The sequence below is a fragment of the Pseudorasbora parva genome, chromosome 8 (genome assembly GCF_024679245.1).
Source record: "Pseudorasbora parva isolate DD20220531a chromosome 8, ASM2467924v1, whole genome shotgun sequence".
NCBI lineage: Eukaryota > Metazoa > Chordata > Actinopteri > Cypriniformes > Gobionidae > Pseudorasbora > Pseudorasbora parva.
Window position 1 is genome coordinate 29184739 of NC_090179.1, and position 27653 is coordinate 29212391.

The following is a 27653-nucleotide window of genomic DNA, read 5'->3' on the forward strand; positions in this document are numbered from 1 at the left end:
TAGACAATGTGTTTTTGTTGAGCATTTTATTTGATACATCAGACTTTTATGGCTCATGGTATGATATAGTAAGAACACCATACCTTATTTGCTCAAATTAGTTGAATATACAAAAATGTGCATTTTGCTGCAATTGAAATTCTGAAAGCTTGTAATGTAAATCAGTGAGAACTGTATGGCAGACTACACTTATAAAATTTAACAAAATATCAGTTATCACTATATTTCTCAATAATATGTATAATATGAGATATTTATATGCTTTGGTTTGTGAGCAATCATGATTTTAACCTAAGTTGTTTCAGTCCAGTAAGTTTTCATCCTAAAAAATTGTTAACAAAATAAGTTGTAATATTTACTTTATAAAAAGCAGTATATATTTCAAAGCAGTGTACTGTGAACTGAAGCGCGACTCTTTGTACTTAACATAAACTATCAATCAGACAACAGAAGGCATGCAATTTATTCTACACAACAGGTTTTTCAGTAAAGTTTTGATCATATTGATCATTTAGAGGCCTTGGAAAGGTGTGTATAAAATATGATACAGCAGGCTTTATCAATGGAATAAAGTAACCTTGTCAATGTGTAAGCAAGCATGCATTCATGAACACTTACACATGCACATACAAACAGCATTAACACCATCAAACCTTATGAAAACACTACCAACTCATTCCGCATTACTCTCTGCAAGGTTACGCCACATTTTTGGAGATTCTTTGCCAATGACATTGTTATCATGAGTCATCAGTGCGTCTAACAAGATGTTAGACTCTTATAGACATGCTCAATCTCTCTCAACTTAGTTTAATCGCAATTCAAGCCCATTTCATTCATCAAGCCTGTGCATTGTTTCATGTACTTTACATTTCATATTTCGATAATGACCTCAAACACAACATTAGTCATTACATGAAAGCAATTACTATCCTTTATACAATAAGAGAGAGAAGGAGAAAACGAGGGGTGGGGGTGGGGGGGCTATTAGTCTTGGGCTCCTCATTAAAGGCCTGTATTAAGTAAGAGCTCCAGGGCAGTCAGGCAGGCATTTTTAAACCTTACACTCTGCCTGTCTACTTAAGCAATTAATACCAGTAATGGCTTCTTCCTTGTTCTGCATTACTGCACTGACACTTTGCAGGCTGCGAAATAACTGCGGATGAGACCAGTGCAAAAAAGAACTTACAGCAATTACGTAGGCTTATGAATATACTTGGAATATGTCTTTGAATATTACTTTTCACATTGATGAGGCCGTCCTCACTATGCCTCAGCACTATTTCCATCAGGCCCAAACTGGCTAATTAACTCTTCAGGATTGTTTTAATGAGTGCTTTCAATTACTTAATTTATAAAGTGCTCATTTGGCAATTTATGAATTTCGTTTAAAATTGTATTCAATTGAAAAAGTAGGAAAAGATTATATGACCGCAACCACTGGGGGCACTTGAAACACTTTATAGTGATGCTTCTTGTCAGAGCTTGTCAAAGAAATAAATAATAATAATTTGGTTTCCATTTGCAATAGTCTTTGCAAACAGTCATGCATCACTGACCCTTTCTGATATAAAACCCTTTTTTAAAGGGGTCATGAACTGAGAATTAAAATCTTCCTTGATCTTTTGAGAGTTAAAGGGATAGTTCACCCAAAATGTTTAATTACCCCTTGATTTACTCTCCCTCATGCCATCCTAGGCGTATATGACATTTTTCTTTTAGACTTATAGAATCAGAGTTGTATAAAATAAAAAAAAACCTGGCTAATCCAAGCATTATAGTGGCAGTGAATGGCAGCCCAAAATTTGAAGCCCAAAAAAGTGTATCCACCCATTATAAAAATAATCCACACGGCTCCAGGGGGTTAATAAAAGCATTCTAAAGCAAAGCGATGCATTTGTGTAAGACAAATATTTGGAAAAAACTGTAAGTTTTTTAACTTTCCTTTGTCTCAAAAATTTTCAATACTGTTTATGCATGCCAGTTACTAAACGATCCACATCGTTCACATAGTTTCTCTTAGTAGCATGAAAATAATCTGTTATCTAAATTGTGATTAAATTATACACAGAAAGTGATCAAAGAATGCTCCCTTTAAAATAGCTGAAGCTGTCAAATCACACAGCGCAAGTTTATCTGGACAATTGCCAAAACTCCCGTTATGTAATCAATGATGCGGTTACACTACACAATGAAGCTCTTACTGCATTTACATCGTGTTTGCATTATTTATGGTTGAAGCATTTATGTGAGTGCAGTAATAACATTGCAATGATGAGATCACTGCATTCACACGATCAAACAGAATGTATGTCATCTGCTCATGCACATCACAGCTACCTTTCATTTAATGGGAATAGATCTAAATATAATGCAATTATTAAAACTTTTCATGATTCAAATTTTTTATATATATATTCTTTTTTTAATCATATTAAAATTATAAGTGTGCCTCAGGAAAAATCCAGTTTATGACCCCTTCAAGCCTAGGATGCCTCTATATTAATTCAATCGTTTTAAGTTAAGATGTTTCCCTGAGATACTAATGGAAATTGGTTGCTGCAATTTCAAGAAAATGACTGAACAAAATTCCCTATCCTATGAGTGTATTTAAACCTGCCAGCACTGAGAAAAATACTCGTACAGGTTCGGGCAAGAATACACACTACAGTTACTATTTTGCACTTAATGCATCTGGAAAGTATTCACGGCGCTTTACTTTTTCCACATTTTGTTATGTTACAGCCTTATTCCAAAATGGACTGAATTCATTTTTTCCCCTCAATTCTACAAACAATACACCATAATGATAATGTGGAAGCAGTTTGTTTGAAAAATGTTTGCAAAAAAAGATGTAGATAAGTATTCACAGCCTTTGCTTCAACACCTTTGGCATCAATTACAGCCTTTTGAAGTGTGATGCTACAAGCTTGGCAATTTTTTGGGCAGTTTCTTCCATTCTTCTTTTAATGGGGTCATATTTTTATTTAGTGTCTAAATTTTTTCTTTAGTGTCTTTTTAATATACTTTAATTAAAAATTCTCATTAGTATTGTAAGAAAACACTAATTTTACCTGGTCAAAAACAGATCTGTTTTTGACCAAGCCATTTCAGTGTATACAGCTTTAAACGATGAATGACTCCGCCCCTCTGTTCTATGGGCCGGCGAGTGGGGTCGTCACCCTAGACAACAGTTGAGGCGAAGAATGTCTACACAAGTCTCTGAGGACAGATGTATGAGGACGCATATGTGCAACTTTATTAATTTGAACCGGAGTCGGACCTAGGACTAGATGACAGCTCCAACGAAATTCAACATTTAATGCTAAACAGGAGGTTTCCAGTAACGTTAGTGCGAAAGGACTGCTGTGTTCATTATTACACCCAAGAACAGAACACCACAATCGCTTAGATGCCATTGTGCTCCAGCATCTCTACTTACACAATGGCGGACTATGACACGACAGCTTGAGCTCACTCAGGGCAGGTCTGAGATGAAACACTGCTTGTCAATCAACAGTCATGGGAGGGGCGTCCGACCGTGTGACATCACACGGTTGAATTGCTTTTCTGAGACCTTTTTTTAAAATCAGGTTGGGTGGGGAGCGTTGGTGTAAAACCATTTTCAGATCTCTCCAAAGATGTTCAATCATGTTCAAGTCTTGGCTCTGGCTGGGCCGCTCAAGGACATTACCAGAGTTGTCCTGTGGTCATTATTCCTTTGATATCTTGGCTGTGTGCTTAGGTTCATTGTTCTGCTTTTCCTTGATACTGACTAGTTTCCCTGTTCCTGCTGCTGAAAAGTATCCCTGTTCCTGCCCTGTTCCCACAGCATGATGCTGCCACCACCATGCTTCACTGCAGGGATGGTATTGGCCAGGTGATGAGCGGTGCCTGGTTTACTCCAGACATGATGCTTGTTATTCATGCCAAAGAGTTCAATCTTTGTTTCATCAGACCAGAATATGTTTTGCTTATCATGGTCTGAGCGTCCTTCAGGTGCCTTTTGGCAAACTACAGGCAGTCTGTCATGTGCCTTTTACAGAGGAGTGGCTTCCATATGGCCACTCACTTCCATACAGGCCTGATTGGTGGAGTGCTGAAGAGACGGTTGTTCTTCTGAAAAGTTCTCCTCTGTCTACAGAGAAACACTGGAGCTCTGTCAGAGTGACCATTAGGTTCTTTGTCACCTCCCTGAATAGGGCCCTTCTCCCCTGATTGTAGTTTGGCTGGGCAGCCAGCTCTAGGAAGAGTCCTGGTGGTTCCAAACTTCTTTCATTTATGGATGGCCGAGGTGGACTCTCCAATCAAGTTGAAAAAACATCTCAAGCATGATCAATGGAAACAGGAGCACCTGATCTCAATATTGAGTGTCATGGCAAAGGCTGTGAATACTTATGTACATGTGATTGTTTAACTTTTTATTTTTAATAAATTTTCAAATATTTCAAACAAACTTCTTTCACATTGTCATTGTGGGGTATTATTTGTAGAATTAGGGAAAAAAAATAATGAATTGAATACATTTTGCAAGGCTGTAACATATCAAAACACTGATAATAATGACCAGCCCCCCAAAAATAATAATCATTTAGTCCACCGCTCAGAATTCTATTTCATAACTGACAAACATCTGCAGGTGCATTTCCACTCATGCATCACTAAATCTCACATTTAAATATCATTCTACGGTGACTGTGCCTTTATTTGCCATTGCAGTTCATGTTATGTGCTATATACAATTTACACAACTACATACAAAAAAGAAATGCGGCCAAAACTATAATTTCTATTGTCAAATCAAAGCCAAATATATTGTCAAATATAAATAATATCCAAGCTAGAAATATGCATAAATCCTCATACATGTGTCTGATGCCAGTACGCTTCATATTTGACGGGACTACTAAACAACATCCCGACACAGTTTGTGAGAGAGACAATGTCATCAAAAGTGCTTTCATTAACAAAGATCCTGAACACTGTGCCTTAGGAAGCTTCCCACTCAATACCCACCCCCTCACATACAGAGAAAAAGAACAGCATCTCGGGTCTCATTAACATCCCAGAAAGCCACGTTCCTGACATGTTGCTCCTGCAACTACTGGCTAGATATGACAATATAATAACTTGTCGCCACAGATAACTACTTTAATGTAGAGTTCACACACAAATGACAAACTAAAGGACACAAAAGTCACCGACTAGAACTTTCAAGAAGTCAAAATGAATTTTCCCCAACGTTGTGGGAGACAAGGGAAAACATCAGTGATTCAAGTCAGTGCAGAGACAGAAACGCACACATTCTCCAGATAAGGCCCCTTTGGGGACAGGCTGGGATGCACTACAAAAAACTGAAGAGGTAAGAAGAGATGAGGGGAGGAGAGAGTTGCTTACCAATGCTTGAGTTGAGGCTTGGTCTATAGCTGCTACAGAGAGTGATGCACTGGACTCTATGTCATCTAACGCAAGCTCTATGTTCTCCTAAATAGAGGGATAGAGGGAGTGTTAGTGAGCTATGATTGCAAACTGATTTTAGGTTAAAAGTTTCTATTTTTTCAATTGTCTAATAAGAATTGATCTTGTTCTATGATTCCTGTTGCAAAGAAAGGCTGTAAAAAAAATGCAAGAGGCTTAAAATCAGAACCGATCAAACCTCAAGCATGAAAATTGATCATTTTAAGACTTTTGATTAAAGGTGCTGTAAGCGTTTGGTATGGAATGGCACTCAGGTTGATCTCGGTGGGGGAAAGAAATAGGACAGGGACTTTTTCTATTCATTAGTTGATTGGATTTTGAGATGTGGGTGCTGCACTCAACATGTATGTGACCTTGCAGTTGATTGTGAAGGGGTAGAGTTTAAACCAATGAAATGATATACGTCACCAAAGAGAAGTCTGCTATCGTCCTCAAAAAAGGAAAGGTATGACATTGTTTAAAAATTACAAGGTCAAAAGTGTAAAAATTAAACCTACATGGATAAATCATTCATGATAAGATCTATACCATGCATTAACAAAAATAGATTTATTTTTAGCATGTAATTATGATTTCATGATAACTTGAAGTCTGTTGGGAGTTCCAGAACATTGCTTACAGCACCTTTATCTCTATGGAATCTATGATTGGCTCATGTACTTTGAATGAATATTGATTTTGGTAACAAGGCAAGCTAATTTGATTATGACAGCTTAGACAAACATGTTAATAAAATCAACATTGATTTAACTCAGCTAGTCTCAGTCGATATGAATTAAGAATATAATTTATAAGAAGAAGGAAAAAGGAATAATTTGATGGGTGTAACAGAATGGACAGCTGCACCTCCTTGTAGCGCTCCATCTCCTGTACAAAGGTGCGTTCGTGGAAAAGCGTTTGGAGACGCTCCTGGGCGTAGTTGTGGCACAGCTCCTCAAAGGTGGCGCCACGGTCACGCTTTGCTAACTTTGGGTTCTGGAATCCTGGAGTGTCCACAATAAGCAGAGAGCACAGGGAATGCTGACTTGACTTCAGCGCTCTAAAACAGGACAAGGAAACAACAGATACATATTTAATGTAGGTTAGAGTCCTGAAAAACAATACAGGTCTCCATTTTCACAACTGAACCTGGGATGTAAGGTAGGCCATTTAAATGCTTATTCCTACTTCTTATTTTTATGCTCATTATAGGAAAGATACATTATTTCATCTTAAATGAGACAACTAGTGCCACCAAACAAAATAATATTTATTTCATTTTTTCATATAGTTTTTTTTATCCTTGATAACAAATGATGGGCAATCCAAAGACAATATTAATTATTTAGCTTGTTGTGTTTTGCTTTTCCATTTGTTAGACCTTGCACTAAAACTATAAAAATGTCAAATAGTGTATGTACCAGTTGAAGAGGACAAAGGCATTTTCAGGCCATTGATGCTTTCAAAAACATATACAAATATAAAATACTTTTTTTTTAAATGTGCAAAACAGAGTACAACTATTTCATATATTTTTGAATAATGTCTTGTATATGGTGTTTATTGACTGTCTAAAATCTTTTTTATTACAGAAGACATTGGCAAACCTGGCTTAGTAAATTAAAGGGGTGGTTGCATGCGATTTCACTTTTTTAACTTAAGTTAGTGTGTAATGTTGCTGCTTGAGCATAAACAGTATCTGCAAAGTTACAGCGCTGAAAGTTCAATATAAACAGAGATATTGTCTTTTAAAGTTATGGCAGTTTATTGCCTACAAAAATGGCCGGTTTGAACTACAACAAGCTTCCTCCCGGGTTGGTGACATCACCCTTGCTATTAACATAAACAATGCCACAGATGTGACTTCTGCCCATAATGGTAAGGGGCGGCTATCTAACCAATCTAAGACCATTGCGTTTTTCAGAGGGATGGGCTTCATAGAAGCAGGAAGCAAATGAGCCGTTCAAAGGACAGCGGAGACAGCGGTGTGAAATAAAGGTAAAATATAAGAAAAATACGATGTTTAAAAAAAAAAGAAGTATTAAAGGTGCACTATGGAACTTTCCGTCCACTGGAGGGCGCCTATTCAAAACAAATGACGCAAAGTGGGAGCGCAGCATCTTGGGAGATGTGGTCTTCTCATCACAGCCGGTGGAAAATAGGACTCGGGCAGAAATCACGTTCATGCATGCGGTTATTAACGTTACTGTAGTCTAAAGCAGAGCAGGCCTGAGTGTTATGGACCTGATCACAGCTGCTGGAGCGATTGTTAAACAAATACCCGCCTCGCGAATACCGGGACTTTTATTATGACGGGACGGGACACAGTCGCCGGCCGCCTGCACAGATCCGCTCTTCCGGTTATGATTTTGAGGTAATGCTGCTCTGTTTATCATATTAGATACATTTAAGTGTGTTTAAAACGATGTTATGACGTTACTCCGTGCGTTCACTTGTTCACACTGCTAAGAGTAAAGCGCTCCTGCCAAATAAAAGCCGAAACCGAGGGTAACGCAGATATAACGCAATTGACAGGCGACTCCCTCAAATGCAATGCTGAAACGTCCCTGTCTTTAGTTAAAATAGCAATTTTCTCACAATTTACAAATAGTTGGAAACATCTGGGATATTGTAGGTACTCAACTGAACAAAATATATAACACTGGCCTAGTGGTTTTTGGATATTTTACTGCAAAAATACTACATAGTGCACCTTTAAGACATGTTATACTGCGCCCCATAAACACAACCAAGCCTAGGGAAACCACGAAACCACCCCTTTAATAAAAAGTAAATGAATGTCCTGACCATATAAATATACCAATAAACGTTACCGGTTAACAAGTGAGATGACCAAAGTGAAGAGCTCAGAATACAGCCCAGCAGCCATGGCCTCCAGACACTCCAGAGCTGTGATCTTTGGAGCTGCAAGAGAAAACATCCACACCATTTTCAGTGTTAACCCTGCCAAATCCTTTTAATTTGTATCAAAACTCTTGTATTATAAAAGATATTACCTGAGTTGTCTCCTGTCCCAACATCATCTGGTCCCTGGCGGAATGAGGTGGATCTCTGCAAGGTTCCTTTGGGCTGGTGTTTGAAGATAGCAGACGAGAGCTCTTCGAGGGTGCAACCCAAGAGGTAAGCCGCCTTTTGGGCCCACTCATGACGTGCAAATTGCTTCCGGCCCGCTGTGAAATGCACAGGGACACGATGAGTACCATGTCAAGTGAAGCAGCACTGATGACAGTGGGGCTCTTATGGTATCTGAGGAAAGTCTTACACAATTTTGCTGATTATATAATTTATGTAGTTATATTATATCTAGAATATAGAATATTTTAATTTAGATTCCCTTTTAACCAAATACTAATTGGAAGGACAACAGCAGTGGTTTTCAGCTGGTAGGTTATTTAGAAGGCTTATGCTTATTGCGCTTATTTAGAATATAAATTTTGAAAAGGGGAGGAGAAACTCTTCCCACATATTTTGTCCAGTCAATCTCTTTGGTATTTTCATGCAAATCCATGTGTTAGTTTCATAAATATATATTTTTTTACATTAAATGTCAAGGTTATTCGTTTTGGTTATTCATTCAAGGTTATTTCATCCATATACAGCTCATGGTAATACCGTATTAATAAATAACATGATTTGACTTTTTAAACATAAATATCAGATTAACATTTAGATTAAAGGGATAAAAAATTTAAATTACCCCATGATTTACTCACCCTAGATTCATCCTAGGATTATATGACATTCTTCTTTCAGACAAATAAAGGTATATTAAAGTTATATTAAAAAATGCACTTTACTTTACTAATTAAAAAATTAAACTTCCTTCATAAGTTAAATACAGACCTATTACTGGAAGTTTAAAAGCTGGTCTATACTGGAAGCTGAAAACTCGGAAAGAAGAATGCCCTATACACCTAGGATAGTTTAAGGGTGTGTGGGATAATTTTCATTTTGGGGGGAACTATGCCTTTAATTTAATCAAATAACATTTGGTTGAATACATTTAAATAAAGGTGAACAATTTTTTTGGTACCATATTGTTGATATTCAGTGCGTAAATTGACAACCACCATTGAGAACCACTGTCCGTAAAAGAAACTCAGAACTCAAGTTTCAGAACTGTCAAAGTTGGTCTAATGATGTCTGTGCGTTTTAATAGTCATCACAAAAATGTGTCAGCTTTTTTAAATCCTTTGAAGGCTTTTCAAGTGTTTTCAGCGGATATTGCTCCGACTGACCCCAGAGCAAACCACAGAGTTATACACAAAAAGAGTGACACGCAAGCTGCAGTGAAGTTGCCGCAATCAGAAGAGGTCGCAGAGAGAGAGAGAGAGAGAGAGAGAGAGAGAGAAAGAGAGAGAGAGAACAACGCAGGCCTCTAGTGGAATAGATGAATGCCAAAAATAAACAAGAACTGAGAGCGAACAGGCTTTTTATTTGTGTTTGCGTCTTAACAACAGAAAAGCACTGCAAAAATGAAAAGTCTACAACATGAAGAAACATCAGAGAGTCTGAGCTTTAAAAGACAACAAAGTTACAATGCTCCCCACCCTCACCCGCACATATTCCCACCAAAGTTTTATCTAAGCTTCAAGACTAAGACATGGTTATAAACCTCTGAAAGAAATGAAGCCCAGCAGAGAAATGAAAGTAGAAAGAAAAGAAGACAATAAGAATGCAAATGGAAATGTCTGGCAACCATGATAACAGCAAAAAACCACACGCACATACACAAATGAGGTGTTTGCTTGTGCTGATATATAATAGTCAAGCTCTTTACCTTCATCATTCTCTGCTTTGTAACGGCATGCAACATGCAAGTAGAGAAGAAGAGGTTAGAACATGAAAGACATTTTTCAGTATTGTACAAACAGGGAACCATGAATGCAATGGCTAGCACAAACTCTCGCATATACATACATATTATTGGATCTTCCATGCATTTCCTCAAGACACACTTTCACTTTAATTAGTTGTCAATTAGCAATCGACCGATGCATGCTTTTCCTGTCTGATGCCTATTGCAGATGATGTCTACAGAGCAGAGCGGCCAATGGATGATATAATGCCATATATCAGGGCTATTATTAGATTATTATTAATACTATAAATTCTTGTACATGTTTATATATTTTATATATTACTTATATAAAATAAATATAATTGAGATAAATCCAGTATTATTATCACTAGTACTATTACTACTACTACTTTCAAATTACACTGGTAAGTAGTTACTGCTCTACTGCTCTCTGCATTTGGTTATGTACACTACCATCAAAAAGTTTATGTGTATATATATATATATATATATATATATATATATATATATATATATATATATATATATATATATATGTGTGCAGAGGTGTCAAAAGTACTCGCATACATTACTCAAGTGGAAGTATAGATACTAGGGTTTAAAAATACTTTTGTAGAAGTTGAAGTATCAACTCAAGCTTTTTACTTAAGTAAAAGTGTAAAAGTACTGGTTTTCAAAACTACTTAAAGTATAAAAGTAAAAGTAATGTAAGGAAAAAAATGCCATTAAAGACAAAAGCTTAGGCCACACCACAGGGGCATATAGCGCACTACCCCACCTCCTCAAAAAACATTTTTCTAAAGGCCATAATGACTATAATGTTAGATTAAAATGTTAATGTTTAAAAATTTGGGAGGCACTGGCTACCTGTTTCAGCCACATATACCCATTGAAAATTAATGCATTTTAGTACAATGGAAATATACCATTATGTGTACTGCTGAGCATTAACATGTTTCCTGAAGCGGAAGATATGATGACTAGTTGCCTATAAGTACTGAATAACCTTTATCGGAATGTAAATGTAGGCTACATGTGTGATCAGTGTTGCCAGATTGAGTCGACGATTTAGAGCCCTACGGACCCTGACTTTTACACCCCTAACCTCATACCCACTGTCGGCCGCTGACTGCTTGGTTGTCACTTTAAAAAAAATTAACAAACAAACAAATTATCCAAACATTTTTCTAAATTAACTTTATTAAAGAAACTAAACAAAATATAACTATTGGACATTACAAACAAAGCTGAACTATTTTAATGACTGCAGGAGTGTGTCATAAGAAGGATTGTGCAGGGCCTGTGCAGGGCTCAAAGGTCACCAAAACTGGGAAAATAATGTGATGATATTTTATTGAAGAAGCCACTTTAAGTGCAAACAGTGCCCTATATAAGATATCGGAAAAAGCACATAATTAACAGGCATTTCACGTTAAAACACACCACTGCCAAAATGCGTAATTCATTGATATACTGTACAATAATCCGCCGACAAAAAAAATAACAATGCGCTTAGCTTTGCTCTGACAAAACTACAGTACCCTTGTGAAGTTCATAGGACATGCACTTAGTCCAGTCAAAACTGATTCATCATTGATTCAAACCTCTTTCAGCAGCTGTTGGGGTTGCTAGTTGCAGATGTCCCGAGTGTGTATATTATGATGGACAGGAATAATGATTATAAAGAGTCTTCGAGTCACAGGTGTAATCCAAGTTTGAGAGTTTGTTCACTCTACCACTCCTTACTGTAGAAACGGCTTGTGTATATAACGTTATATACTGTATGTATGCCACTTTAGCATAGCAATCACTTGAATATACATCTACAATGAGTTATCGCGCTAAAAACCTGGCTGTCATGAATGAGCGCGTCTGCTGCTGATCGCTGATTGACTGAAAGTGCGTGCTCGTCCACTGGAACCCGCCCCATCTGGCAACACCGTGTGTGATTTGTGCTTTGAGTCATGTGCAAGCGCGATGTAACCAATAGGGTGTTGGAATGGTATATGTTTACACTTCTCATCCAACCACAATCAAATTCACACTATCCGGATGACGCAATTTATCTGCATAGTTGTTGTTTTTTTAAACAAGATGAAATGAAAGAGGAGTAACGAGCCTATTTTTAAAAAGTAAGGAGTAGAAAGTACAGATAATTGCGTGAAAATGTAAGGAGTAGAAGTAAAAAGTAGGCAGAAAAATAATTACTCCAGTAAAGTATAGATACCCAAAATTTCTACTTAAGTAAGGTAACGAAGTATTTGTACTTCGTTACTTGACACCTCTGTATGTGTGTGTGTGTGTGTGTGTGTGTGTGTGTGTGTGTGTGTGTGTGTGTGTGTGTGTGTGTGCATTCTTACTGACCCCAAACTTTTAAACCTTTGAAAGATTGTATATAGAGGAGCTATGAAATTAATATTTTACAATCTTTTACCAGTACTTACTTGTATTGAGGAGAATAACAACAGACCTGGAGCAAAGTAAATACAGTTCCCAAACGGAACACAATAAGCCAGAACAACACTGCCCCCTGCTGTATGAACAGTCTAGTACAACTGAGTAACAAGGCAAAGACGTCTCATAAACATTTAAAGCAGTGTCCTGAACCAGTTGCTAAAAAAAAAAAAAAAAAAAACCTTTATCAGTTATTACGTTTAGTGTCAGGCAATGTTAGTCTCTAGCACCAACTCAGGGCACTGAAGCAGTATTAGTAACTCCTACGAGAAATAAGGATTTTCTCGGCCGCCTTTGTCTAACAGAAATACAGGGGAGGCATGCAGGTACAGGGAAAAAGTACCAGACTAGAACGAATGGAGGCATTGCAGGTACTAAGGAATTCAGTGACTGCAGTGGCAATATATCAGCAAAAAACCAGAACACATCGCATTTAAATCAAGACAGACAGAAGGCTTTGTATTCACATTCAAGCCAATAATCATTTCAAATTCAAGCAAATAGCCATTTAGAAATAATAACTTTAAAGAAATGTTACTCACAAAATCAGCATTTTATAGCCAAATAAATATTTGTGAGCTAAGAAATGTCCATGATGTTGTAAGATTTCATTATTTTGCAGGAAAATTCCCCAGCTATTTCTGAGTTTGCCTTGACTGTGGACTAGTAGACAGCATGCAGATAGTACAGTTTGGAGTCTAGTGATTAAAAGGTTCATTAATACATCATCCTCTGACTGCATGAGGGGGAAGTGATATCACAGACTGTGAACACTGAGCCATCCATCCTCATTATAGCTAAAGAAACGCACATATCTCTAAACTCCTCAACATCAAACTGTTTCCTGAGCTGCTTGTCTGTTCTCCGTTTGAGCTCAGTAAGCAGACAGTAAGTCGGCCTTAATTAATAAACTCTGTTTCTGTGCTTGTTAGGCGCTTTAAATGCTTTATCTCATTAATGCTCCCCAGTTCTGATGTGTAAAGAGAAAGCTGTTGAATACTTCTGTGAACTAAATTAGCACTGAGACAGCAGTGCAGGGCTTAAAGGGGAGACCTAGAATCAAAGCAAGAAATTAAAATGTATAAATACTCTTTGCTGAGGGGGGTTTATGCTCATTGGTGACTTGAGTTTGCTTGAAAGTAACTCCATGATGCCCCACATTCTGATTGGGTTAGCATTGCATTACCTTTGGTGGCCCCTGCTGCTCCAAGATGATATATGGCCCCAAGGATGAGCCACAGAGCTTTCTGTTCATCAGAGGAAATGCCCAGCACCTTCATAGCTGCCTGCAGTTTAGTGAACTGTTGTGATGACTTTTGCTTGTCCTCAGGCTGTGTACACACACGCACCAAAAAAAAATCATTTTTTTTTAATGATTTTGTTTCTGCTGCTGGCAAACTCCATCTATTTAAAACTAACCTTAGATTGAGGCACAATCCCAAAAGCACTGTTCTCTGCAAAGTGGTTAAAATGCAACTCCGTTCTGCAGGAAAATTGAAATACAATCAAGCTATTAAATCATATGGTCATTATACAGATGTCTTCAATAGTGCAAGCTTTCTCATTTATTTTGTCTGGGATCCAGACAAAATAAAGGATCAAATTAAATAGCAAAAGTACACTGGTTTCGATCTGCATAAAATGATCAGTTCACCTGAGTGTGCTGTCTGCTCCAGACATCATGTAGTAAAAGACATTAAAAGTGGACTCAGTCTCTGGTCGTTTCACCACCCTCAGCTTTTCCAGCAGCATGGTCTATATATATATATATAAAAGAAAGAAATGTAAGAGTCAATGTGCAAAGTCAACAGAACTTTGAACCAGAACTGAACAGAACAAACAAATGTTTATAATAAATATAATAAAAAAGGGTGATTTTCAAAATATTGATACTGAGATTATTATTAAAACTATTAAAGGTGCACTATGCCACTTTCCATCCACTGGAGGGCACCTATTCTAAACAAAGCCATTGTTTGATGACGCTAAGTGTGAGCGCAGTATCTTGGGACATGTGGTCCTCACCTCACAGTGGCAGAAGACAGGACTTGGGCAGAAATCATGTTCATGAATGCGGTTATTAACGTTACTGTAGTGTAAAGCAGAGCAGGACCGAGTGTTGTGGAGCTGAGCACGGCTGCTGGAGCGATTGTTAAACAAACACACGCCTGGCGAACACCATCCAGGACTTTTATTATGACGGGATGGGACACAGTCGATGGGCGCCTTCACTATTTCTCCGTTTCCGGTCATGATTATAAGGTAAAGCAGCTCTGTTTATCATATTAAATACATTTAAGAGTGTTTAAAATGATGGTATGATGTTACTCTGTGTGTTCGCTCAGTGCTGCTGTGACATGTTCACACTGCTAAGAGTAAAGCACTTTTGCCAAATAAAACGCAGTATTCACGCGGTAATGCAGATATGACGCAATTGACAGGCGACTCCCTCAAACGCTATGCTGACACATCCCGGGTCCTTAGTTAAAATAGCAATTTTTTCACAATTTACAAATAGTTGGAAACATTTGGGATATTGTAAGTACTCAATTGAACAAAATATATAACACTGGCCTAGTGGTTTTTGGATATTTTACTGCAAAAATACGACATAGTGCACCTTTAAGGTTATACAATATTATGTTTTAAATCAATTTATTTAGACTACTAATTAATCTAAGAGTTAATAAATTGCATAGTACCAAATAAATATATATCTACCCACCTTGTTGTCTATGTTTAAGTAATGTTCAGTTGTTAAAGTAATGTTTGTTTGTTTTTCATAAAAATTTGCATATTTATTTAGATATGACCCAGTACTATGTATATCCACAAACCTGGATGGAGGCAGAGGCCACCTGACCAGCCTGGTCAAAATCCAGGGAGACAATCTGGGAAAAGCGGCTTGCGTTATTGTTCATGGACGTGGCACTGTTTCCAAAGGCCTCTAGGATTGTGTAGACCGCTTGCCATTTCTCAGCTGGAGGAGACACACATTAATATTTAACCGTTAAGGACTCACTTCTTAATGTGACCACACTAGAAGAGAGGATCCCACATTGAGAGTTGAACACATGCAGATAACATCATGGCCTCTTTAATGGTATAGTTGATGAGCACTGTAGTCTTCATTAGGTCATTATTGACCAAGCTGGAGCTGAGCAGGCCTTGATGGTGGCTAATTATCAGAGTGCTTTAGTGGGCATCATTAACACAGCCCTCATCTGTCACCCTCTTCCCAGCTCTCTCACTCTCTTCACGCTGTACGAGCCCATTTCCAGTGACCACAACACTCTTCCATTCACCCTTTACCACAGGCTGTTCAAGCTTTTCAAGTACATGGTGAAATAATATGCAATTAAAAATGGGACTGCTCAATGATATTATATTTGCCAATAATAGCAATTCTTGAAGTATATATTTTTTTCTAAGATGAATCACAAAATAAATAAATAGCTACATATGATTTTAGTCTAAATTCGAATGCTTAACTTAAAATGTATAAAAATAATTCTAAATAGTGAGTGAGTGAAAGAGTGTGATTATGAGTGATAGCGTGTGAGTGAGCGTGAGAGTGAGTGAGTGAGTATGAGTGATAGCGTGTGAGTGAGCGTGAGAGTGAGTAAGTGAGTATGAGTGAGTGAGTATGAGTGAGTGAGTGAGTGAGTATGAGTGAGTGAGTTTGTATGAGTGAGTGAGTATGAGTGAGTGAGTTTGTATGAGTGAGTGAGTGAGTATGAGTAAGTGAGTGAGTGAGTGAGTGAGTGAGTGAGTGAGTGAGTGAGTGAGTGAGTATGAGTGAATGAGTGAGTATGAGTGAGTGAGTGAGTGAGTGAGTGAGTGAGTGAGTGAGTGAGTGAGTGAGTATGAGTGAATGAGTGAGTATGAGTGAGTGAGTGAGTATGAGTAAGTGAGCGAGTGAGTGAGTATGAGTGAGTGCGTGAGTCAGTATGAGTGAGTGAGTGAGTGAGTGAGTATGAGTGAATGAGTGAGTATGAGTGAGTGAGTGAGTGAGTGAGTGAGTGATTGAGTGAGTATGAGTGAGTGAGTTTGTATGAGTGAGTGAGTGAGTATGAGTGAGTGAGTGAGTATGAGTGAGTGAGTTTGTATGAGTGAGTGAGTATGAGTGAGTGAGTGAGTATGAGTGAGTGAGTATGAGTGAGTGAGTATGAGTGAGTGAGTGAGTATGAGTGAGTGAGTTTGTATGAGTGAGTGAGTGAGTATGAGTAAGTGAGTGAGTGAGTGAGTGAGTGAGTGAGTGAGTGAGTGAGTGAGTGAGTGAGTGAGTGAGTGAGTATGAGTGAGTGAGTGAGTGAGTGAGTGAGTGAGTGAGTATGAGTGAATGAGTGAGTATGAGTGAGTGAGTGAGTGAGTGAGTGAGTGAGTATGAGTGAGTGCGTGAGTCAGTATGAGTGAGTGAGTGAGTGAGTGAGTGAGTGAGTGAGTGAGTGAGTGAGTGAGTGAGTGAGTGAGTGAGTATGAGTGAATGAGTGAGTATGAGTGAGTGAGTGAGTGAGTGAGTGAGTATGAGTGAATGAGTGAGTATGAGTGAGTAAGTGAGTATGAGTAAGTGAGTGAGTGAGTGAGTATGAGTGAGTGCGTGAGTCAGTATGAGTGAGTGAGTGAGTGAGTGAGTGAGTGAGTGAGTGAGTGAGTGAGTATGAGTGAATGAGTGAGTATGAGTGAGTGAGTGAGTGAGTGAGTGATTGAGTGAGTATGAGTGAGTGAGTTTGTATGAGTGAGTGAGTGAGTATGAGTGAGTGAGTGAGTGAGTGAGTGAGTGAGTGAGTGAGTGAGTGAGTGAGTGAGTACCAGTAAAAATAGTGAGTGTACCTGTAAAAATCTTTCCGGTGCTTCCGGCGATGGACACCAGGTACTGGACTAAATGCTGGCAGTTTGTGGTCTTCCCACTGCCGCTTTTTCCCAGAAGCACAATGGACTGGTCCTGTCTTGTTGTCAAAAGGTTTCGGTAGGCAGATTGTGCTACTGCATATATATGAGGGGCTGTGTCCTCTCGTCGACAGCCTTTGAACATGTGCATTACCTTTAAAGACAGGGAGAAGAAAAAAAATTCTAATGCAGTGACAAACACATTATTTTCTTTACACCTCATATCCAAGAAAACAAAAGCATGTGGTCAAGCTTAATGAAGATCATTGTGGGAAAAAACAAAAGCAAGGAGCTTAGAGGCCAAGTTAATCAACTAAGAATCTCAATGTGTTTCAGAGAGTTTATTTTCTGTACAACAGAAAATTCAATAATGAAAGCCTCAAATGTAAACCCACAAACATTAATTTAACAATGAAGGGAAATCAATGGATGTTAATTTGAAAAAGAAAGTTGGTGTGAGCCCCCAATGAAGTGCAGTTACATTTTCATATATATCATAGTTTCAGCTTTAGAATGCACAAAACACTCATCACGGCATATAATCAACTTGATCCATAATGAAAAATCACTTAATTAGGACAGATGACCGAAAGAAAATCTTTTCTGGATTCTAATTAAATTTTATGGCTAGTAATTTATCTTGCATGAAATCCAATAAAGCTCATTAGCAGATTTCAGTTGCCCGTTTCCTATTGCGTTTAACCAATGAAGGGACAAGCTGTAGAGTTGTATAAAATATAGTACCCATAATGCATTGCATTGCTGCCACAGAGAATATCTCTGTCCATAATCGCATACTGTCATATAAAGAACTGATACTAAGCATGTAATGCATTTGATGAAAAACTAGGTGTTATGTCAGTGTTTTCCACCTTCAGTTTCATGAATATTCTATATTCGGATATAATACAATAGAGAAGTAAAGGCCCGGGTATACTTCATTTTCCACATCCGCCCGTCTCGTGCACAGTTGTGCGTGTGTGAGTGTAAGCCTTTCAAAGTAAACTCCTTTAGCAGTGATTGCAGAACACTCAAGTCACTCGCACATGTTTTGTTGACAAAAATTAAGTCACTCAGACAGTGCAGGACTTTCATGGAACACGGGCAGCTGAAGTATACTTTGGGCTTAAGCTAATTTAGATGAGAGAAAGATACGTGAAAGATAACATGCAAGGGCTCTCACCTTCTCCGAGTACATAGAGGGGGCGCTGATAGGGTTGATGATCACCATGTTGGGCCCCGCGTGTGTGTGGATGAGGTTTCCTCCATAGCGCTGGCGCAGAGAATGCATGACACTGGACTCATTCAGATAGAGCAGAGCTGCCAAGTCCTCACAGCGGTCAAATGACGGTGGGTTCGCCTGGGTTGAGGGAGTTTAAAATGTTAAAGGTCATAGAAATGTAAGAAATCAAGAATATGAAGAGTGGAAAAAATCCTTAATATGGCAAGAAAAAAAAGAGTGAGAGGATTTAAATTGAGGTGACTTAACCATAATAGCCTCAAGACTTCATTGCAAAGTGTTTAATGCAATTTAAAACTTGTCAAGCTTAACTCTGGATCCAGATTTGCAATTCCCTCATCAAACAGATGGTTCAAAAGTTTGATTTGAGGTCAGCCTTTACATTATGGAGATCATCAGCTCCGAGCTGCCCTTCACCGGGAGGTATGCAAATTTAACGACTTTGCCAGCCAGGAAGTGAACTGATAATATCTCCCAGCATATGTCTCGTCAAGGCCTAATGGTACAAACTCTGAAAATGGCAACGCTGACCTGCCAGACTATTCTATTAGACTTATATCTGTGTCTCTATTAGTCAATCTGTCCAGTTTAAAACCTCAGCAAATTCCACTTATTTCCCTATGACCCAAATCCTGGCTTCAGTTTCTCCCACCCTCTGCATGTACCCAGGGCCCACCTGTGCATGTCTAACCCTCTGGATTCAGGCCAGACAGAAGGAGAGTTCTTCCAATAACCCTGTGCTTGAGCCCTGAAGACCTCAAGATTCATTAAAATACATCTATCTATTCTTCTTCCGAATCCACAGTGTAACAGTAAAAGGGATATTGTTTTCCATTGTAGGACTGCAAACTTAACAGTAAATGATGAAATTAGATGAGATCGTGCAGTGCATGCTTCTACTCAGTTACATTTCCTGGCAGCACTCAAAAACCAGCACAACATGACTAATGTAGTAAGCAGTTTTATCAAGTCTAGCAAATCATACACTGAATTTCTTCAGTTATAATCAGGTAGAAACTCTGAAATGGTTAGAATCAGATCTTTGACTGAATCAGAAGTCATTTTCAACACAAAATGAAGCATTTGTGAAACAAATCGTAATAAATTCTATTTTAATTATAATACAAAAAAATGAAACATGCATGGAGGAATTGTTCACAGTAAGATCGGTAACATGCATTTAGAAAATCATTTCATTTCAATTTTACACTATAAATAAAATATTTTATTTGCTCACACTGAGGACATAATCAGCCTGTACAACTAACCTTTTCTACATCATCCTCATCCACGTCCAGTACTGTCCCATCATGTTCCAGTTTGATTTTTACTTTCCCCTCTGGTAGACTGCCAGTCTCCGTCTTCACCACAGTAGCTGTGAGAAAAGCAAAGAACATTTTGAAAGTTTTTATTTCTGAGTAATTGCACAAAACATCATCTTGCAAGAAAATTACAAGTGACTTCTAATATTTCAGTGCCATTAAAGCACTCCTTATTTTAATAGTAATGAATCTTGCAAGTTAAAAATGACAAAATCAAAACGGTCTTATATCCTTTCGTAATAAACGTCCCTGGTGTTATTGTATGCGAAACATCAGTGCACAATATTCTAAAAGAGAAAATGTTTCCATAATCTTTCATTGAAATGTAATATTCTCACTGTACTCATTGTACCTCGTTTCCGTCTCTCTACTACGGGTAGCAGATCATTCAGTCCTGTGTCCCAGAAACTCTGGAATTCCCTCCCTCTTTCACTGCGCGATACTGTTACTATATCCGTCACAATATAAGTCACAACTAAAAACATATCTTTTCTTATAGTATTTCCAAACTTTCTTTGCTTAGAATTGTTTTTCTCTTCTGTATATTTGTATGTTTATGTCCTATATTGTATATGTATGTCTTTATTGTGTATATTTTGTGTACAGCGACCTTGAGCATGGGAAATGGTTTATCCACCTGGTGCGCTATTGTTTGGTTTAACACAATGACGGCTAGAGAAGCGATGGGTCCTTGCCCGTTGATCATGCCTCTTGTGGTCTGATTGGTTGAAGGAATATCCAATTACGTACAGAGTCATTTGAACTATGCCAGTTGATCACGCCTCTTGTGCAATAAAAAATACAGAGCAAACTCCCCAGACCAATGTTCAATCTTAAATTGAGCTTGGTGTGGTGATAGACAGGCAAGGTTTTTGTACTAACCGAGAGAGAATCCATCCTTGTGGACCAGCCACACTTTCTCCGAGCCATACCATGCTTGCTCTGCAGCTATCTGCTCCTCTGTTTTCACCTGTGAAGAGAACAACACCAGTCATTAACGGTACACAACTCATTATTTACGACTTTACACAGGCCTCCGACCAGAAACACTGAAAATCACTGACACGCTTCAAATCCACTGCATGCATTAGTCCACAATTATGGGAAAAGGACCACTAGTGTTTAATGACATAAAAATGGTCTGATGTCTGGGACATCTGCTAACAGAATAAAAATTAGGGTACAAACAGTTCCCAGATCAGCAAAAAAAAAGCATTGCTTCCCTAAATCTATAGTGGAAAATGAGCTTGAAATGCTGTGGACTGTCATGCAAGATGGGGTGAGTTGAGCTGCAGGTGCAGATGAAACCAACTCAGGCTTCAAATGATGGACGGGGTCAGATTACAAGCCCGATGTTCTGGTTGTCTGGGCATGTCTGATTCCCCTGCACTCATGCTTGACATACACACACTGGTCTGAACTCTACCACTGTGAAGGGCTGACAGTGAGAGATAGTATATCAGTGATCCACTGATGGGATGGAGTTGTGTTCCAGTTCACAGGCTTCTATCCTCTGGTGTTTGGTTAGTATACGATGTTATGACTGTAGATAAACCAGTACACTCTATACAGTGGCACACGAGAAGGAAGGGTAGGAAACACTACAACACAACCACTGTCAATGCAAGTTAATAACAATCCAATGCTATTGAAATGTTAGATGAACCCATATTATTATTTGCTAGATTGTCTGTTTTGCTATTATGTATGTTATTCCGTCTCTCATAATTATGGGCTCTACGGTTGGGGTCTTTGTGTTGTCGATGAAATGGGATGGGTGCGAACACAACACTCCACAACACAAGGGCAAATGTTTGACACGATAGGTCAAGGGTGGGATTAGGCAGGTGAACTACAGTGAACACACAGCAGAAAGCAGACCTTAGGATGGGCGGCAGCAGCATGGTCTGCCTTTAGGATTGCCACGGGATCCTCCTCCACCTGTCCCTGTGAGACGGCAGGTCAGCATGAGGAGGCAAGAGCAGCGTTAGACATCGTAAGACTTTACAATGTGCATCTCTAATAAACACACTCATTTATCAATTTAATAGCCTGCCTCAGCTCCACACACAGAGCATCAAAAGCATCCTGTGAATAAAAAGGGTTATTGATTATGTGATGTAAGGCACTGGTCACACTCTGGGAGGTATTGGGTATGAAAAAAAAATTCAGCACTCATAAAACCTGCCAAGCATAGGTCATAATTAAACTAAAAATAAATAATGCATTTATATGCATTATATGCATTTCATATATGATAATATATTTATTATTATTATATATAATTTCACGTTATTCACCCATATACTACATCTCCATTAAATTATATTATATTATTATTATTAATGTTCCACATGGTATGGTATACATATTAAAAATGAAATAAGAATCTCTGAACAAACTATGATTGATGTGAACAACACCATGATTTCACAACACACAGAAGTGATGCAAGGATTTGGAACTATGCTAGTGATATGAGGCAATGCATAAATGAGATAAGAGCCTGAGGCATGAGACTGTTCAATCAGAGAGCATATCCACTGCTATTCAATTTGATCAGCTGGATAGCAGAAACAAATTTACTAACATATTTCCCCCCTTTTTTTAAATTCAGCTACAGAGCTAGCCCTGATCTACCGTGTGTGTGTGTGTGTGTGTGTGTGTGTGTGTGTGTGTGTGTGTGTGTGTGTGTGTGTGTGTGACAATGAGGTTTAGTTAATCAAACTACCAAGATATTTATCATTAAAGTCATAAACCTTGATAGAAAATGTATACATCTCTTTTTGGCACAAAAAAAGAGTTGATAATGAAAGCACAAATGTCATGAATGAGGTGGGGATGAGTTAGAAAGAGAACAGAGGGCTTACACTCCAACAGGCCACACGAGCACACACTCCGGCCAAGCCATAGAGGGGAGAAGTGGGGGAAGAACCGCCCCCAGAGGGCCCTGTACCTGAGACGACGCAGAGGCACTGGCCACAGGTTCCAGCTACACCAGCCAGCCAAACAATCACAGCCACAGGGACAGCAGTGGATGAGAGAGAGAGAGGTAAAGATGAGACATGTACCCACAGATGAAAGGACAGCAGGCACATGGAGGTGAGATGGAAATGCCTAAACCATAAAAGCCTGTTTGCTAAATACTAAAGTTGTACTGCACCACATGGCAAATGGAAAAAGTGCATGAAATTGTGATAAATAGGACAAAACTGGTTATAAAAAGAAGCATGGGGTTTAAGGGACTTATCAAAAACAACAACAAAAACAACCTCCAAGCTCAGTAGACATCAGAGCAGAAGGCTGAGCTACAGTGTTTCAGAAGTATTTCAGAGAGTGAAAAACATCTATTTGGTGAGTCTTGTATCAGAGCAGCCCATAATACATAATACAATACAAGCTCTGCTCCCAAACCTAGTTGTATACCCTCAACATTGCTACCCTCTAAGGGAGCATCCTAAAAATAAGCAGTGTTGAAATTGATTGAAACCTTCTACATGGAGCAGCAAGGGTCAATCAAACATAACATGCACATAAAGAAATAACATATAGCACAAATATAACATAGCTTGGCATCACTAATTGTCACTAAGCTAACTATGAAAAAAACTATTATTTTTAAATCGTTTTATTGAAGTGTCTAGATAGGCATTTTACAAGAGTTTGGAATAAAGCCATAAATTATTTCTAAAGAGACCGAGTTCAGAATCATTAGATCTGAAGGCACTATGCAGTCGCTCTCCTCACATTAATGTCCTTAAAATCCCTTTTCCTCATTAACAATGCAGCGTATTAAACTATTTCCCCATGAGCACTCAGTAAGCGTAAGCGCTGTAATGCTTTAAAGTGCTTTATTTATAGGCCTACAGCCAGTGCAGTGAGAGCCACATACTGTAAAACTGGATAAAGCATTTTAGCACGAGAGAGAGAGAGAGAGAGAGAGAGAGAGAGAGAGAGAGAGGAGAGAGAGAGAGAGAGAGAGAGAGAGAGAGAGAGAGAGAGAGAGAGAGAGAGAGAGAGAGAGAGAGAGAGAGAGAGAGAGAGAGAGAGAGAGAAAGCAGGTATGAAGACAAGAGAGGAAGAGGAGTAAGAATGGACAGGTATTACAGATGCAGCGAAGATCCTCTCCAGCCGTCTCTGTGCTTCTTCAGTGGGACTCAGTGGCGGACTCTCCTACAGGTCAGACCACCAAGAAGAGGTGAGTCTAACTCAGACTATGCACATAGCTTTGTTATTGAGAAATGTTATTTAGCCAACACCAATTTATTCAAAGGATAAATTGTAAAAGCTCTCTACACAGAACCTGGTTGAAAGCAAGCAAAGTCACAAGTGTTTATGTTAGCCATGCGGCATTCATTTTCAAGAGGGCTAAATAGGCATGTCATTTAACCACTGCAGAGTGTGAACACACACCTTTTTGGACAAGGTTGGTAGAGTGGGTTTAGAAATGCTTCCAGGAGAAGGTTTCCCTGCTGGTGTTGGTGGCACACGTATGGCCGTCTTCACCTTCACATATTATGTCCAAACCACACACAAAGTCACAAAAGTTGTTCATGGGACAGTAACCAAGCAACCAAACACAAATTAGTCCATTAGTTTCTTCTGATCACAAATCCCATGCACAGAACAAAACCACTTCAAAACCAACCATCCAACTTCCACAACACTATACAAGTTCAAGTATCTAATCCATCTGTGTAAATTGCTCTGTGAGTCTCTGAGGTTACTTGGTCTAATAATGGCCTTCATCTACACCCTTGATTTGCAAGATCAGCATATTAAAGCTGGATTCCAGTAACCATAAGACCTGACCTGAAATGTTTCCAGAGACTAGAAAGGCAACTTAGAGAGAGTAAGTGCCTCAGGTTCTTACAACTAAAAGCCCAATTCAACAACACTTCAGAGAACTACAAACTACAAGGAACCATGCAGATACAGTGTTTTGAGCAACAACAAAAAATAAGTTACCAGCTAAAAAATTCGAGCAGCTTGTGCATTTACAGAGAATATAAGGTGGAACATAGTAATAGTATAGTACAACATACGTATAGGAACATAGAACTAGTGATACACAGCACACACATTAGTGCACTCCTCAGTCTCACACAGCAATCCATGCAAGCCAAGTAATCACCGTGATTAATACCTCTGGTTTCTTCATAGACATCTGTTTATGGGTAGGAATGAAGCCTGTTGGGGGGGCAAATGGATCTGTTTTGAGGGCTGGGGGGTTAACAGTGTTGGATTTACCAGGAGCGGTTGGAGCAAAGATAGCAGTTGTTTTAGGAACAGCAGGTGTAGAACTAGGGGTAACAGGCAATGTTTTGGAATCTGGAACAGGAGCTGAAGGTGGAGAAACAGTAGGAGCTGTAGGAACAAATCCAGCAGTGGTCATCGGAGAAGGTTTTGGAGTAGGAATAAAGCCTGCTGGAGGGGAAAGTGTAGGTTGTTTTGAGATTGGGACAAAGGGTTTTGGTGTAGGAACAAATCCCGACGGGGGAGAGAGTGTATTGGGTTTGGAGGCTGGGATAAACCCTACTGGTGGTGAAACTGGAGACTTATGTGCTGTTGAGGTAGTAGCAGAAGCTGAAGTCTGTTGCTCTTGTTTTAGAGTCTGGGAAGCCTCTAGTTTCACCACAGTTTTATTCTGTTCTGGTCCAGTAATGTCCTTCTCTTCAGACTTTACTACAGGTTTCACATCCTCTTTTTCAGCAGGCTCATCATTGCGGATCCGATGACGAGGTTCCCTGGTCCTGCCTCGTGTCATCAAGTTGGTTAGTCCAGCAGAGATATCATCTCTTTCTTCCTTCTTTATAGTATCATGTTTGAAGGAGAACACGGGCACTTTCACGACTTTCGGTACAGAAGCTGGTTCCGGTTTTGGTGGTTCTAAAGCTGGTTTAGGTGGTTCCGGGGACATGATAGCAGTGTCTTCTTCACTAGGAAGTACCCTCCTAACCACTCTGCGCACAACCTTTACCACCTTCTTACGGGTCCCACCCTGCAAGTCCTCTGTGAGCTCTGGCTGGCTGGTACTTGCAGTAGTCTTGACACTGCCGTTGAGAGCACCATTCACTTTGCTTTCGCCATTCAAAAAAGGTTCAGGACTCAAGTGAGCTCGAGCAGGCTCAGGGCTTTTGAAGCGTTCTGGCATCTTGGGCACTTCAGACAACCTTCTGGTCGCCATCTTGTCTCTGTTGGGTGAGGGGCTCTTGACCCGCCTGAATTGAGACTGAGACTGGACCTCCGTAGGTGTGTCCGTAGGCTGAGGACTCTTGGTACGTAGCAGGCCTCTGCCAGGTTCTAGGCTGGGCACTGACTGGGAGCGGCTACTCAGGCTGCCATCGCTGTCAGACTACTCACCCGACAGATACATGTAGAAAAGTCAGTGAGGAAGGATAGAGACATATTCAATCATTGAGAAGACAAACAGATTGCTAAATCCATGTATAACACTTTAAATTGCATATGATTTCAAAACACCCAACCAGCAGATCATGCAATTCTGTCTTGTTCTCATTTACATATTCCTGATTCATTTGCCGTTCTATGACAAGGGCCACTTGGCACCAATGATGGTTGAGTAAAAAGATCTCGGAGTCTCAGAACACTTTTAGGAAATGAAACATCTCCAAATGTTTTAATAGTGAATTTAATGGTGTAAATATTGTATCTTCAAAAGACAAAGCAAAACCATTTTTCTACCAAACACAAACTAGGTGAAAGGGAAGTAGAATGCTGGTTTCTATTGTCGCCATATACAATCGCCTCATATGCAGGAGATAACCAAAATTGCAAAGGTGAACTTTCACATAAATACACTTCTTCACTTCCTCCAGGCAAGCATGCATTTGTACACTAAGACTGAAAGTGCACCCTCCCATGCTGTCTCCAATACACACAAATTCCCAGTAGATTCCGTCAGTGTATTAGAAGATATTCTGTATATAAACAATGTCTATCTGTCAGCAGGTTCTGGACATAGCTCACTGCTGCCCAAGCCATTTTAACTCTAGAACATAAACACCTTGTACTTTACCAAAAACCTGCTGCTTTCAAATCTAACAAATGTCTATTATTAAAAGAGAACAAAAATGAAGCCTGTTATATTTAAAAATAGATATAAATAAAAAAAAACTCTAACATTGCAGATTTATGATTAAAGTGCTTTACTGTTATTTAGTAACTTTACTTAACCACCGACCTCCCACTCAAAGCACAGTGTGTGGTGTAACAGCTGCACATCAATCAACAAAGAATCGAACAAACTGTCTCCATCTTCAAGCCAAGATAACACCATTTAGAGGCAAATTACTATGCAGCAGGTGTGATTGTAAGAAATCAATTGTCTATACGTGTTAAATAAAAGATCTGCTTGGAAATGATTTGCCTATTCTTAAATACTCTCTCAAAAGTGCTATACTGAAACAGCCACTCAATCAGGCTT

At 39.0% G+C, this 27653-nt stretch overlaps 1 protein-coding gene across 11 annotated transcripts in view; it reads right to left on the reverse strand.

Moving 5' to 3' along the window:
- Positions 1–27653, reverse strand: part of myo18ab (myosin XVIIIA b) — a 120572-nt gene that overhangs the window by 57637 nt on the left and 35282 nt on the right. For 4 of the 11 annotated variants that reach the window (XM_067450682.1, XM_067450683.1, XM_067450673.1 and 1 more), the window contains exons 4-21: positions 25353–26561; positions 24620–24712; positions 24314–24379; positions 23163–23198; positions 22088–22153; positions 21089–21176; positions 20153–20259; positions 18828–19004; positions 17588–17798; positions 15592–15734; positions 14409–14509; positions 14174–14237; positions 13941–14085; positions 10259–10273; positions 8475–8648; positions 8292–8382; positions 6325–6517; positions 5398–5484 (exon numbers count right to left, since the gene is read on the reverse strand). In XM_067450682.1, the coding sequence (XP_067306783.1) occupies positions 5398–5484; positions 6325–6517; positions 8292–8382; positions 8475–8648; positions 10259–10273; positions 13941–14085; positions 14174–14237; positions 14409–14509; positions 15592–15734; positions 17588–17798; positions 18828–19004; positions 20153–20259; positions 21089–21176; positions 22088–22153; positions 23163–23198; positions 24314–24379; positions 24620–24712; positions 25353–26561 (3066 nt within the window). Of the gene's footprint in view, positions 1–5397; positions 5485–6324; positions 6518–8291; positions 8383–8474; positions 8649–10258; positions 10274–13940; positions 14086–14173; positions 14238–14408; positions 14510–15591; positions 15735–17587; positions 17799–18827; positions 19005–20152; positions 20260–21088; positions 21177–22087; positions 22154–23076; positions 24117–24313; positions 24380–24619; positions 24713–25352; positions 26562–27653 lie in introns of those variants that run through there. The other 7 variants (XM_067450684.1, XM_067450679.1, XM_067450674.1 and 4 more) reach the window with 6 other exon arrangements.